This window comes from Nerophis lumbriciformis, linkage group LG14, assembly GCF_033978685.3.
Source record: "Nerophis lumbriciformis linkage group LG14, RoL_Nlum_v2.1, whole genome shotgun sequence".
In the NCBI taxonomy this organism is placed as follows: Eukaryota; Metazoa; Chordata; class Actinopteri; order Syngnathiformes; family Syngnathidae; genus Nerophis; species Nerophis lumbriciformis.
Genome location: NC_084561.2, coordinates 34,834,655 through 34,849,582, shown reverse-complemented (window position 1 = coordinate 34,849,582; position 14,928 = coordinate 34,834,655). Strand labels below are relative to the sequence as shown.

At 40.0% G+C, this 14,928-nt stretch overlaps 1 protein-coding gene across 4 annotated transcripts in view; it reads left to right on the top strand.

Annotated features, from left to right (window-relative positions):
- LOC133616388 (carboxyl-terminal PDZ ligand of neuronal nitric oxide synthase protein-like) overlaps positions 1-14,928 on the top strand; it is a 365,792-nt gene that overhangs the window by 124,741 nt on the left and 226,123 nt on the right. For all 4 annotated transcript variants that reach the window (XM_061975575.2, XM_061975576.2, XM_061975574.2 and 1 more), the window contains exons 3-4: positions 1,127-1,219; positions 6,275-6,333. In XM_061975575.2, coding sequence (XP_061831559.2) covers positions 1,127-1,219; positions 6,275-6,333 — 152 coding nt within the window. The remainder of the gene's footprint in view (positions 1-1,126; positions 1,220-6,274; positions 6,334-14,928) is intronic.

The window sequence follows — 14,928 nt, the reverse complement described above, 5'->3', positions numbered from 1 at the left end:
GATAAGTTTGTTTGCAGTTGATTTCCTCCTACGAATATTAGTCTCATCTACAATTTATGTCTGCAGTTCTTTTTTATGGTGTGAAGTTCATATTATGTCTCATAAATTAGCTATAGATGTCCTGTTGTTCAGCAATGTTGGTTTACAGCATCAAGATTCAGTTGAGCCTACGAGAGATTTATTCATATAGTTTAGGCTATTTTCTTGAAGCTAACAAATAGCACTAAAAACGTTAAAATGTGGTCATCTGTGTGGAATAAAGAACTTTGCTTTCCTGCAAAACAACAACTAAGCTTGTAGTTTCTGCTATGAAAATCGACACCGAAAATATGGTGGATTGCACCAACAATTTCAATATTTATTATTTGGACTTATAACATGACGTTGTTCTCTGCTAAAATAGTAGAGAAGAAACTTAAATATGTTTCTCAAACAAATAAAATGTTTAAACAAACATTTTCCAAAGTGATGGCTGCAGACACAAACATAATCTGATGGTATGCCACAAGATGATGAAAGTGATATTTCTTTCAACGCACTTTCTTTTTTTTCCCATGACTTTATTACCTTTATAAACGACTTATTTCGGGACTTTATGAAAGCTCTTTCCTATCTCTCTATTTGAACGATTTGAACACCCAACCCTGGGCCTTTTTTCTAAAAATCCCATATATTTACTTATTTTACCGGTGGAGTTCCCATTTTTCGAATGCAAATGTTGATGCTCCTCTGAGCCGTAAAGTCCCTTTGACCCGCAGCATTTGATACACGTAATAAAGGTATTTTTAAAATCCCCTGACGTTGTTTGGTGCTCCCTAATCTTTATCCCTAACGGTTAACCAACCTTTGTGACTGCATTAGTAATATATATTACCAGCTTTCTTCTTTGCTTTCACCGACATATATGACTTATATCACTTGCATATATTTTTTTTCAGTTTAACTTTCTGAACCCATGTTCAAATGTCACAAGATTATTTCTGTTTTAGTCGGTTGCATTCTACTGCAATTCTGTCATAAACTGCATCATCGCGATGACCTCTGCCTGTAGTTTTGTTTTCATGTCCTTTGTTTCAAGTGATGCGATAATAAATGGTAATCTCTGTTTCTTCTCTTTTTTTTCCAGTATGAGTTCAAGGTGAAAAACATCAAAAAGAAAAAGGTCAGCATCATGGTGTCTGCTGAGGGAGTCAAAGTCACCATAAGAAAAAAGAAAAAAGTGAGTGGACTTTCTTGTTGTTCTCGCCTTGTGTTGTTTTGTTTAGATAGGTATTGTTTGTGCTGTCTGAACTCTTCCATTCCAGTTTGTGTGGAGGTTATTTCTGCACAGCAAGTAAAGGCAACACCATGCTAAAATCCAAGGGTTCATATGAAACTCATTATGCAGTTCTATAATTGTATCCTATATTAAATTTCTATAATTAGTAAGGGTGTAACGGTACACAAAAATTTCGGTTCGGTACGTACCTCGGTTTAGAGGTCACGGTTCTGTTAATTTTTGGTACAGTAAGAAAACAACAAAATATACATTTTTTGGTTAATTATTTACCAAATTTGTAAACAATGGCTTTATCCTTTTAACGTTGGGAACACTATAATAATCCTGCCCAAAAATAGAAATAGCTCTGTGTGTGTTCCAATTCAATTATTTAGTGTCTCTGGATCTTGTTTAAATCTCAGCTTTCTTGGAGAAAGGTTAAGGGTGAAAATGTGTAGAGGGTTGGCTCGAGAGCCTCCTACCAGCCCAGACAGAACAGGTGGTGGGGTTCCTGCCTGGAATCTCCCAAGAACGATCCTTGGACTAGATGCCTTTTTTCCCTTAGCTCTCCATCATAAAGAGAAGCCTGGTTACGTGTAAGAACCAGGACCATCCTTATAAATCAATGTGTACACAAATCAAATATCTTCATTAAATAACACCAATTGCATTATAAAGTATTCAGAACAGGTTCTAGTTTTTTCCTCAATATTCCATCCATCCATCCATTTTCTACCGCTTAATCCCTTTGGGGTCGCGGGGGGCGCTGGAGCCTATCTCAGCTACAATCGGGCGGAAGGCGGGGTACACCCTGGACAAGTCGCCACCTCATCACAGGGCCAACACAGATAGACAGACAACATTCACACTCACATTCACACACTCGGGCCAATTTAGTGTTGCCAATCAACCTATCCCCAGGTGCATGTTTTTGGAGGTGGGAGGAAGCCGGAGTACCCAGAGGGAACCCACGCAGTCACGGGGAGAACATGCAAACTCCACACAGAAAGATCCCAAGCCCGGGATTGAAACCAGGACTGCTCAGGACCTTCGTATTGTGAGGCAGACGCACTAACCCCTCTTCCACCGTGCTGCCCTTCCTCAATATTGTACAATATAAATCAATATACATGTCAGAATCACAATATGCAATAAAGTGCTAAAATAACCCTTAGCAGCATAAATATGACCTACGTATACAATTCGGTCATTGCACTAAACATGCTTATTGTCAAACACATTCAAAAGTACATTCAATACACAATAGTTATCATTGGTTTAAGTCATAAACCTTGTATATGGACGATTGAGAAATATGCCACAAAGACTGTTGCAATGAAACAATGGAAGAAAGACTAATATGTTTTCATAAACATGGACTCACCAACTCCGCTTCTACAATTACACACAGCTTAATGACAAAAAATCTGGCGCTGTTAGTCGGCTATACAAAGTTAACAAATAGGCATTTAGTTTAGAATCCCGTCAGCATAATATTTCGGTTGAAAAGGAGAATAAAAACCTACCTCGAGCAGAAATACAATCTGTCTCCCCTCACGTCCTGTCTACTGGCCACTTCCTGCTACCGGCTTAAAAGCACAGCTGATTGGACCGCGGCGTTCACGTGACTAGGGAGAGCTACGCGCTCTCCCTAGGAAAACGAAATTGAAGAAGAAACTGAAGCTATTGAGCCATATCGGTTTGAACCGTATGCAAGCGAAACCGACGAAAACGACACGACAGCCAGCGACACGGGAGATAGCGAGGACGAATTCGGCGATCGCCTTCTAACCAACGATTGGTATGTGTTTGTTTGACATTAAGGGAAACTAACAACTATGAACTAGGTTTACAGCATATGAAATACATTTGGCAACAACATGCACTTTGAGAGTGCAGACAGCCCAATTTTCATCAATTAATATATTCTGTAGACATACCCTCATCCGTGCTCTTTTCCTGAAAGCTGATCTGTCCAGTTTTGGAGTTGATGTCAGCAGGCCAGGGAAGCTAGGGTCGATATTCTTCTCTTGATCAGCTTCGGTGGCATAAGGGACGGTAGAAGCGGCGTGAGACAAGACATCCAGGGGCTTTAGCTCGCTCGTCTGCGGGAACAAACTGCCGCCATTGCTTGCCGTGCTGCCGAGGTCCTTTGTCCCTGAATGGCTCACACACTCCGGCAGATTCAATGGGGGTCTGGCGGGAGATTTCTTTGACTTTATCGTTGGAAATGCATCTGCTTTGAGTGTCGCGGGATATCCACACATTCTTGCCATCTCTGTCGTAGCATAGCTTTCGTCGGTAAAGTGTGCGGAACAAACGTCCAATTTCTTGCCACTTTTGCATCTTTGGGCCACTGGTGCAACTTGAATCCGTCCCTGTTCGTGTTGTTACACCCTCCGACAACACACCGACGAGGCATGATGTCTCCAAGGTATGGAAAACAGTCGAAAAAAGGGAAAATAACAGAGCTGATTTGACTCGGTGTTTGTAATGTGTTTGAGAAAATGGCGGATTGCTTCCCGATGTGACGTCACGTTGTGACGTCATTACTCCGAGAGAGAATAATAGAAAGGCGTTTAATTCGCCCAAATTCACCCTTTTAGAGTTCGGAAATCGGTTAAAAACATATATGGTCTTTTTTCTGCAACATCAAGGTATATATTGACGCTTACATAGGTCTGGTGATAATGTTCCCCTTTAATATGTTCATGTGGAAACTCGTTCGGTACACCTCCGAACCCCCCCGTACCGTAACGGTTCAATACAAACACATGTACCGTTACACCCTTAATGATTAGAGATTTGTTGTTTTGATGCACGCTCAGCCAGGGTGCAGGTTTGTAATGCTCAAGGCTCAATGTCAGGTTCTCTGGCCAAATGTTTATAGAACCGTGGTTTATATTTGTGTGTTTTATTGTCCTGTTTGGAATCACTCTGGCAGCCAAAATGTCATGCGGTGGTCAGCAATTAATCCCCAAGTCTGAGCACATAATCAATCATAGACCAAAGATAGAAGTGATTGAAATGTTGAGTGAACAAAGCTCCGAGGAGATAGGAATCAATATAAATAAATTCCTTTGTGCCTATGTGTTGACATTTTATTGTGACATTAAACTCTCCCGTGGGGGCAGACAGACAAGGGCAATCAGTGTGCGAGTTTGCATGCATATGTCATTGCACTGCTTAGACTGACACAATATGTCAATATTTGGAATTATTATTAATTTAAAGTTCCAGCAAGGCATAACAAGCCATTCATTTTCATGAATCTAAAAGGCCACAGGCATCTCGAATTTAGAACCATTAAAATACGACTGTTGTATATTTCAATGTACAAACCCCGTTTCCATATGAGTTAGGAAATTGTGTTAGATGTAAATATAAACGGAATACAATGATTTGCAAATCATTTTCAACCCATATTCATTTGAATATGCTACAAAGACAACATATTTGATGTTCAAGCTGATAAACATTTTCTTTTTTTCTGCAAATAATCATTAACTTTAGAATTTGATGCCAGCAACACGTGACAAAGAAGTTGGGAAAGGTGGCAATAAATACTGATAAAGTTGAGGAATGCTCATCAAACACTTATTTGGAACATCCCACAGGTGTGCAGGCTAATTGGGAACAGGTGGGTGCCATGATTGGGTATAAAAACAGCTTCCCAAAAAATGCTCAGTCTTTCACAAGAAAGGATGGGGCGAGGGACACCCCTTTGTCCACAACTGCCTGAGCAAATAGTCAAACAATTTAAGAACAACGTTTCTCAAAGTGTAATTGCAAGAAATTTAGGGATTTCAACATCTACGGTCCATAATATCATCAAAAGGTTCAGAGAATCTGGAGAAATCACTCCACGTAAGCGGCATGGCCGGAAACCAACATTGAATGACCGTGACCTTCGATCCCTCAGACGGCACTGTATCAAAAACCGACATCAATCTCTAAAGGATATCACCACATGGGCTCAGTAACACTTCAGAAAACCACTGTCACTAAATACAGTTGGTCGCTACATCTGTAAGTGCAAGTTAAAGCTCTACTATGCAAAGCGAAAGCCATTTATCAACAACATCCAGAAACGCCGCCGGCTTCTCTGGGCCCGAGATCATTTAAGATGGACTCATGCAAAGTGGAAAAGTGTTCTGTGGTCTGACGAGTCCACATTTCAAATTGTTTGTGGAAATATTCGACATCGTGTCATCCAGACCAAAGGGGAAGCGAACCATCCAGACTGTTATCGACGCAAAGTTCAAAAGCCAGGATCTGTGATGGCATGGGTAACTTACACATCTGTGAAGGCACCATTAATGCTGAAAGGTACATACAGGTTTTGGAACAACATATGCTGCCATCTAAGCGCGGTCTTTTTCATGGACGCCCCTGCTTATTTCAGCAAGACAATGCCAAGCCACATTCAGCACGTGTTACAACAGCGTGGCTTCATAAAAAAAGAGTGCGGGTACTTTCCTGGCCCGCCTGCAGTCCAGACCTGTCTCCCATCGAAAATGTGTGGCGCATTATGAAGCGTAAAATACGACAGCGGACCCCGGACTGTTGAACGACTGAAGCTCTACATAAAACAAGAATGGGAAAGAATTCCACTTTCAAAGCTTCAACAATTAGTTTCCTCAGTTCCCAATCGTTTATTGAGTGTTGTTAAAAGAAAAGGTGATGTAACACAGTGGTGAACATGCCCTTTCCCAACACGTGTTGCAGCCATGAAATTCTAAGTTAATTATTATTTTCAAAAAATAAATAAAGTTTATGAGTTTAAACATCAAATATCTTGTCTTTGTAGTGCATTCAATTGAATATGGGTTGAAAAGGATTTGCAAATGATTGTATTCCGTTTATATCTACATCTAACACAATTTCCCAACTCATATGGAAACGGGGTTTGTATTTTCCGGTCACTATAATCCCAATTTATGTTTTGATTTCCTATTTTTTTGTAATGTTAATTGCAGTAATTTGTTTTATTTAATCTTTTTTTTTTATGTACAGAAGAAAGAGTGGATGTGGGATGAAAATAAAATGATGGTGATGCAAGACCCCATTTACAGGTAAGCTACCATAAACGCTCTCTTTATATATATATATTTTTTTTTAAAGAATTTGGCAGTCTTCTGGCATACTGCAAATATGCAGCAGATAATTAATTTAATTTCCCTTTTAAAAATTCTAAAAGGTATACTACACATAATATTTCAGGGCATTGTTGATCATAAGTCACTCTGTCTGTTGTGTGTTTATATTTATGTATTAACACCCTTTTGTAGTCGACCTCTAATAATTTGCATAATTTCTGCAATTTGTGGTCCTTTGTATCTGATTACCAAGTTAATGCATGATGCAAGAAACTTTTCAGTGAATATGAATATGAATATATTTACCTTTGCCCTCCTGGTATCCAGGGGTGTCTGAATACTTGCTTAAAGTAGTGACAAAGTCACCAACGCTGATTCTGCTACGTCTTCCTATTCTCTTCTTATACTATGCCAGAGAAGGTGCGTACAAGCCGTGTTAAAAAGCAGACTTATTTGCGGAACTTAATTCCCCTGTACCCTGTACACTTGGAAAATGCTTGTTGATTTAAAGATTAGGACCTGTAAGAGGTCTATAACATCGTCTTTGCTTTAATTATATTAGCAGGCGCTATTAATATGGGTTACTGGCTGCCTGACACATTTCCAATACTTTGAAATTTACACAAGGCAGTGAATTACTGCTACACTAGCCCAAATTGTAATAGAGGCACTAACAGTTCATACATTACATTTGGTTTGTTGTTTGGTCCATGTGGTGAATTCATGTTTATTCACTGTTCATTCATCAATATTTAGATATTACCTTGCACTCTTGTTCCATTAGCCAGAGAGCATGGCGTACATTAGTTGAGTGAAACAATGTTATTGTTTGGAGTCTTTCCCTATCCACTTGTTTGTTAGTTTCTCTGTTTTGTCTGCTTTCTTAACAGGGTCAAATTATGATGTACTGTATATATATTTTTTTTACCTTTAAAACACTTCCTTGTGGTCTACATAACATACAATGGTGGTGCTTTGGTTAACATTTTTAGCATAGATTATGTTTTACAGACCGTTTCAAGCCGCTCTCTGACCGTGTCTTCAGGATGCGCTGTTTTGTGGCAGGTCTTATTGAGGTGCCTCACCTTCGGCAGCGTCTTCTCCCCGTCATCTTTGTTGTAGTTTCAGCGCTTCCTTAGCAAGTCTACTGACAGATTAAGTTCGAACTAAAGATGTCAGATAGTATCGGACTGATGATATTATCGGCCGATAAATGTTTTAAAATGTTATATCGGAAATTATCGGTATCGGTTTCAAAAAGTAAAATTTATGACTTTTTAAAACGCCGCTGTTTGGAGTGGTACACGGACGTATGGAGAAGTACAGAGCGCCAATAAACCTTAAAGGCCTACTGAAATGCGATTTTCTTATTTAAACAGGGATAGCAGGTCCATTCTATGTGTCATACTTTATCATTTCGCGATATTACTATATTTTTGCTGAAAGGATTTAGTAGAGAACATCCACGATAAAGTTCGCAACTTTTGGTCGCTGATAAAAAAGCCTTGCCTCTACCGGAAGTAGCTGACGATATGCGCGTGACGTCACAGGTTGTGGAGCTCCTCACATCCGCACATTGTTTACAATCATGGAAAGCGACGATTTCCCCATTAATTTGAGCGAGGATGAAAGATTCGTGGATGAGGAAAGTGAGAGTGAAGGACTAGAGGGCAGTGGGTGCGATTCAGATAGGGAAGATGCTGTGAGAGGCGGGTGGGACCTGATATTCAGCTGGGAATGACTAAAACTGTAAATAAACACAAGACATATATATACTCTATTAGCCACAACACAACCAGGCTTGTATTTAATATGCCACAAATTAATCCCGCATAACAAACACCTCACCCCTCCCGTCCATATAACCCGCCAATACAACTCAAACACCTGCACAACACACTCAATCCCACAGCCCAAAGTACCGTTCACCTCCCCAAAGTTCATACAGCACATATATTTCCCCAAAGTCCCCAAAGCTACGTACGTGACATGCACATAGCGGCACGCACGTACGGGCAAGCGATCAAATGTTTGGAAGCCGCGGCTGCATGCGTACTCACGGTACCGTGTCTGCGTATCCAACTCAAAGTCCTCCTGGTAAGAGTCTCTGTTGTCCCAGTTCTCCACAGGCCAATGGTAAAGCTTGACTGTCATCTTTTGGGAATGTAAACAATGAAACACCGGCTGTGTTATCCGGCACACCAGTCAAGGGGTGCATTCTACAGCGGGGGTGCGTTATCCAGCACAACACCTGCCGCAATACACCGCTTCCCACCTACAGCTTTCTTCTTTGCTGTCTCCATTGTTCATCGAACAAATTGCAAAAGATTCCCCAACACAGATGTCCAGAATAATGTGGAATTTTGCGATGAAAACAGACGACTTAATAGCTGGCCACCATGCTGTCCCAAAATGTCCTCTACAATCCGTGACGTCACGCGCAGACGTCATCATACCGAGACGTTTTCAGCAGGATATTTTGCGCAAAATTTAAAATTGCACTTTAGTAAGCTAACCCGGCCGTATTGGCATGTGTTGCAATGTTAAGATTTCATCATTGATATATAAACTATCTGCGATGAGGTGGCGACTTGTGTACCCCGCCTTCCGCCCGATTGTAGCTGAGATAGGCTCCAGCGCCCCCGCGACCCCAAAGGGAATAAGCGGTAGAAAATGTATGAATGGACTATCAGACTGCGTGGTCGGTAGTAGTGGGTTTCAGTAGGCCTTTAAAGGCACTGCCCAATCACATAATATCTACGGCTTTTCACACACACAAGTGAATGCGGGCATACTTGGTCAACAGCCATACAGGTCACACTGAGGGTGGCCGTATAAACAACTTTAACACTGTTACAAATATGCGCCACGCTGTGAACCCACACCAAACAAGAATGACAAACACATTTCTGGAGAACATCCGCACCGTAGCACAACATAAACACAACAGAACAAATACCCAGAGCCCCTTGCAGCACTAACTCTTCCGGGACGCTACAATATACACACCCCGCTACCCCCTACCCCTTGAAGCTCATCGAGAGAATGCCAAGAGTGCAAAAAAATAATCAGAGCAAAGGGTTACTATTTTGAAGAAAACTAGAATATAAAACATGTTTTCAGTTATTTCACCTTTTTTTTTTAAGTACATAGACGTAGCACATTCCTATTGCAGGCTTCTGCCTGCGTTGGATTCATCTCCAGTTTGGCGTTAACGCACTTTTTGTGTCTTTTTACGCATTGAAATCAGAAAGGACGCGCATTTCCGGAAGTCTGCTCGTCCCCTGGACGCGGATTATTATTATTTTATTTTTTTTATCGATTATCGCTTTCCGCCACTATTTTGTTTTGTTTATATTTTCCTAGGGCGAATTTCCGTCCCCGTTTATTACGTTTTTATTGGTCGTCTTCAAAGTAATGAACTTTCCGGTACAATTTCTTAAATTTAGATTCGCCGAAAGTTTTATCAATCACCAATACTGCCTCAGTTTGTACTCGAACAACTTTACCGCGAGGGGCTGTCAAAAGAAAGTCTTCATGGTAAACACTAAAGTGTAAAGTCAACCTTTTTAACTTCATCCTGTGCCATGTCTCCAGTAAATGACTTGTTTTAGTCTTTGTGAGTCCATGGAAACTTCACTTTTATCTCCCGCTGGATCGACATCGTTCAAGGATGGAGACAGGCTAGCTGTTAGCTTCAAGCTAACCAGCACCCGACCAGACTCCTCAACCCCAAAAACCAGTGACGTGCGGTGAGGTTGATGGCTGGTGAGGCACTGACTTCATCACAGTCAGATTTACAAACATATGAACCCTAAAGAGTATCTTATTCACCATTTGATTGGCAGCAGTTAACGGGTTATATTTAAAAGCTCATACCAGCATTCTTCCCTGCTTGGCACTCAGCATCAAGGGTTGGAATTGGGGGTTATTAAATCACCAAAAATTATTCCCGGGCGCGGCGCCGCTGCTGCCCACTGCTCCCCTCACCTCCCAGGGGGTGATCAAGGGGATGGGTCAAATGCAGAGGACAAATTTTATTACACCTAGTGTGTGTGTGAGACAGTCATTGGTACTTTAACTAAACTTTAACTTTACACATACAAACTGTAGCACACAAAAAAGCACATTTAATTAAAAAAAACGTTATTACTTACCTTTACTTATAAAATAAGTCCATGAGCCGCTGTTGTGCTGGATTAATGCACCCCCTGACGGGAGTGTTATATCAACTAAAGCCCTCACTTAAACTTTCCACGTGCAAGATTGAATCTATTTAAAAAAGTGTAACCGAGGGTTTATAAATGTCGCCTATACTGTATGAAACTACAAAATAACAAACACGGAGGCTCCAGTTTACACGAGGACCACTTTTTTACCTTCTTTCAAAAACTTCCGCTCCACTCCAACGTGTCATCACTTCCGCTCTTAGCGCCTTCAAAATAAGAGCTCAAGGCATATACTGTATAACAGCGCATAACAGGAACTTAACATCACAAAGAGGAAAGCCCATAAAAATAGGTTACAAAAGTTATTTAATAAGAAGCCAAAAAGTGCAAAAACAATAATGTTCGTGTTGGAGGAGTTGTGAATTAGGTACACCTGCAGTCTGCAGGTGTACCTAATGTTGTGGCCCTGCAGTCATTCACAACTCCTCCAACACGAACATTATTGTTCTTGCACTTTTTGGCTTCTTATGAAATAACTTTTTTAAATAGATTCAATCTTGCACGTGGAAAGTTTAAGTGTGGGCTTTAGTTGATACAACAATTCTACGCCGGGGGTGCAGGAGGCGAGCCTCAGCCAGTGCGTCTTTTGCAGCCGTTTTATGATCGCTCAGCACAAGAAATACATTACACACATACAGTTGTTGACAAAATACACTGTACATTATATACCTCAGCTAACTAAACTATGGAAATATATAATATAGTTCATATAGCAATACGGTCTCACTGCACAGCAGGCCAGCAGTTAGCCGAGTCCGCAATCCATGTTGAGGCACTGAGTGACGTGCCTCAACTGGCTGCTGTTCACCGCACCGTCTCTTCTCAGTATTTGAACGTCAAATGTGAAAATTCAGCGATTTTAAATAAAAATCATCTAAAACGGGTGAAGTTAAATGGAAAATAACTTTATAGTATAATCACTGGATACATATAACAATTTAATAAAAAAAAAAATCTTTTTACATTTTTTTTCTTTCCATGATGGCAGGTGAGGCGGGGCCTCACCTGCCTCTAGTGACTGCACGTCACTGCCAAAAACATACTTTGCAGGTCAACAAACGGGGCAAATAAATCTGTGCCTTTTGAAGTGTTAATGTGCGAGGAGTGTTCAAAAGGAGTCTCTTGGAGAAGTGGTTGACAAGTTAGCAAGTGTCGCTCGCATCGCTGACAGTTGGTTACCGAAGCAGAGATGCGGACTGTGCGTTATGGTAAACGCGCTTGCGTTGCCAGGCTCTGCTTTTTATCGATGGACTTATCAGATTAAAATTTTTATTACCTATAGCAGGGGTGTCAACAGTGTGGCTCGCAGGCCAATTGCGGCCCGCAGCTAATGCTTTTAAAGGCCCACGGTACATTCTAAAAATACTATTGAAATAAACAAAAACATAACAAAAGTGGAATAAAAAACTTACAGGTGAAATGTAATTTAGAAAAAGTTGCAATGTTGAGTAATAAAACAAAGCTGTTTTTTTCTTTAAAACTGTCATTGCTCAAACCATAATATTGAATCAAAATCAATGTTTTTTATGAATTATTGACCTATCCAAGGCTCACATCAAATATTCCACTCTGAACAATATTTTTTGTGGAAGATTTGGCATATTTTGTGTGTTTGCCATAAAAAAACATAAGTTTTCTTTGACAAAAAGGGCAGAAAACAAAACATAAACAACATAAACGCTTAAGATTTAAGCGTTAAATAAATAATGTACCGTATTTTTCGGAGTATAAGTCGCTCCCGAGTATAAGTCGCACTGGCTGAAAATGCATAATAAAGAAAGAAAAAAACATATATAAGTCGCACTGGAGTATAAGTCGCATTTTTTGGGGAAATTAATTTGATAAAACCCAACACTAAGAATAGACATTTATTATTATTATGAGCCTTTATTTAACCAGGTAAAATCCCATTGAGATCAAAGATCTCTTTTCTAAGGGAGACCTGGCCAAGAGGGCAGCAGCATTTGAAAGGCAATTTAAAATAAATAAAGAATAGTGAACAACAGGCTGAATAAGTGTACGTTATATGAGGCATAAATAACCAACTGAGAACGTGCCTGGTATGTTAACGTAACATATTATGGTAAGAGTCATTCAAATAACTATAACATATAGAACATGCTATACGTTTACCAAACAACCTGTCACTCCTAATCGCTGATTCAGATGAAATCTTATATGTCTAGTCTCGTATGTGAATGAGCTAAATAATATTATTTGATATTTTACGGTAATGTGTTAATAATTTCACACATAAGTTGCTTGTGACTTCACTATAAAAGTGGGTGACATTGTTATCGCCAGGAAGGATGAGGTCACCTACTTAGGTTCCATTCTAGAGGCTAATCTTTCCTGTGATAAAATGGCAACCAAGGTAATCAAAAAGGTCAACCAACGTACGAGATTTCTCTATGGAATCTCCTCTCTGGTCAACAAAAGCACCATGAAGATTCTGGCGGGAACTTTCGTTCAACCCTTTTTCGATTACGCATGCACCTCCTGGTACCCTACCACCTCCAAAACCCTAAAATCTAGACTCCAAACATCCCAGGACAAGCTAGTCAGATTACTTCTAGACCTTCACCCCAGATCACACCTCACTCCTACCCACTTCTCCAAAGTGGGCTGGCTCAGGTTGAACAGAGTACAACAACTTGCACTGAGCCTTGTCTATAAAATCCGCTACACCTCCCTGATACCAAAGTACATGTCAAACTACTTCCTTAACCGCCATAACCACAACACCAGGGGTAGCTCCACTAACCACGTTAAACCCAGATTCCGATCTAACAAAGGTCTTAACTCATTCTCCTTTTATGCCACATCAATGTGGAATGCACTCCCAACAGGTGTAAAAGAAAGGGCATCTCTATCCTCCTTCAAAACCGCACTAAAAAAACACCTCCAGGCAACTTCAACCCTAAACTAACACCCTCCCTTCCTCATCATACCTCCTCGAATTGTAAATAATCAAATGTAAACAATCAAATGTAGTCACTTTTTATTATAATTTCTGAACTCTCTCTCTGTGTCCAATACTTGCTGTACATATGTACCAAGTCAGACCTACACTGTTCCAATGTCATTTTCTCTGATGAAGCAATTGTTGATGACTGAAGTGTTGATTCCAACCAAACTTAACCCCCCTCCCCTCCATATCCCACACCCCGGATTGTAAATAATGTAAATAATTCAATTTATATACTGTGATGATTATCTTGTGTGATGACTGTATTATGAAAATAGTATATATCTGTATCATCAATCAATTTAAGTGGACCCCGACTTAAACAAGTTGAAAAACTTATTCGGGTGTTACCATTTAGTGGTCAATTGTACGGAATATGTACTTCACTGTGCAATCTACTAATAAAAGTTTCAATCAATCAATCAATCGCTCCTGAGTATAAGTGGCACCCCCGGCCAAACTATGAAAAAAACTGCGACTTATAGTCCGAAAAATACGGTATGTATGCCCTGGCACACCATTATCATCATTTCATGACCGAAGCAAAAAACGTTTTACACTTTTATACTGAAAAAAATAAACCTACAACCTATTAAATAAAAATATAGAAAAAACTACCGGCAGCGGTAAAGTTTAGATCCATGAAGAAAAGAAGAAAGTGAATGAATGTTTATAACTGAATACATTTACGTATGCATACTAATTGTTTTTATGAATTAAGTAACGTTTATGACAACCTTTTTACAAAACACTATATAGAATGTGAGATACAACAGGATAATGCATACATTTATCATTTGTTTTCAAAACGCTTACAAAAAAGTGGGAGCCCATTTTTATGACTTGATGGGGTCCCTGGGATCCCATTTTGGAAATTCCTAGCGCCAACACTGGCACTGTGCTGCATGTGGGACTCCGGCTGTTCATCCAAGGCATAATTAAACCCACCACTGGTCAAAGTAGCCGTCATGACATGAAAATCGCGCAGAGGAAAAGAGATGCGTCAGTCGTGGCACTTTTATGGTCTGGTATTATTGTTCTGCATTGGCAGAGGTTGTATTACTATTTATATTATCATTACTAAAAATCTATTTTCCAACATATTTGGGTTTATGTTCTGGACTACTGAACATCTCCTTTGTAGAGATTAAAAACTTTTGTCTACATCCTGTGGCCGAACAGAATAAATAACCAATAAAAAGTGACGTGAGGTCATGCTGTTGTAATGGATGTTTGCTTACACTGTCCTTGGCCGCTTATTGTAGCCTCTTTGTCATCCACCCATTTTTAACTAGGTTGACAGGCCTCGTATTGCTGTCAACAGAGAAGTTCTTACAGCCATTTTACAATGTCAGCATTAATACTTTTTGTGTT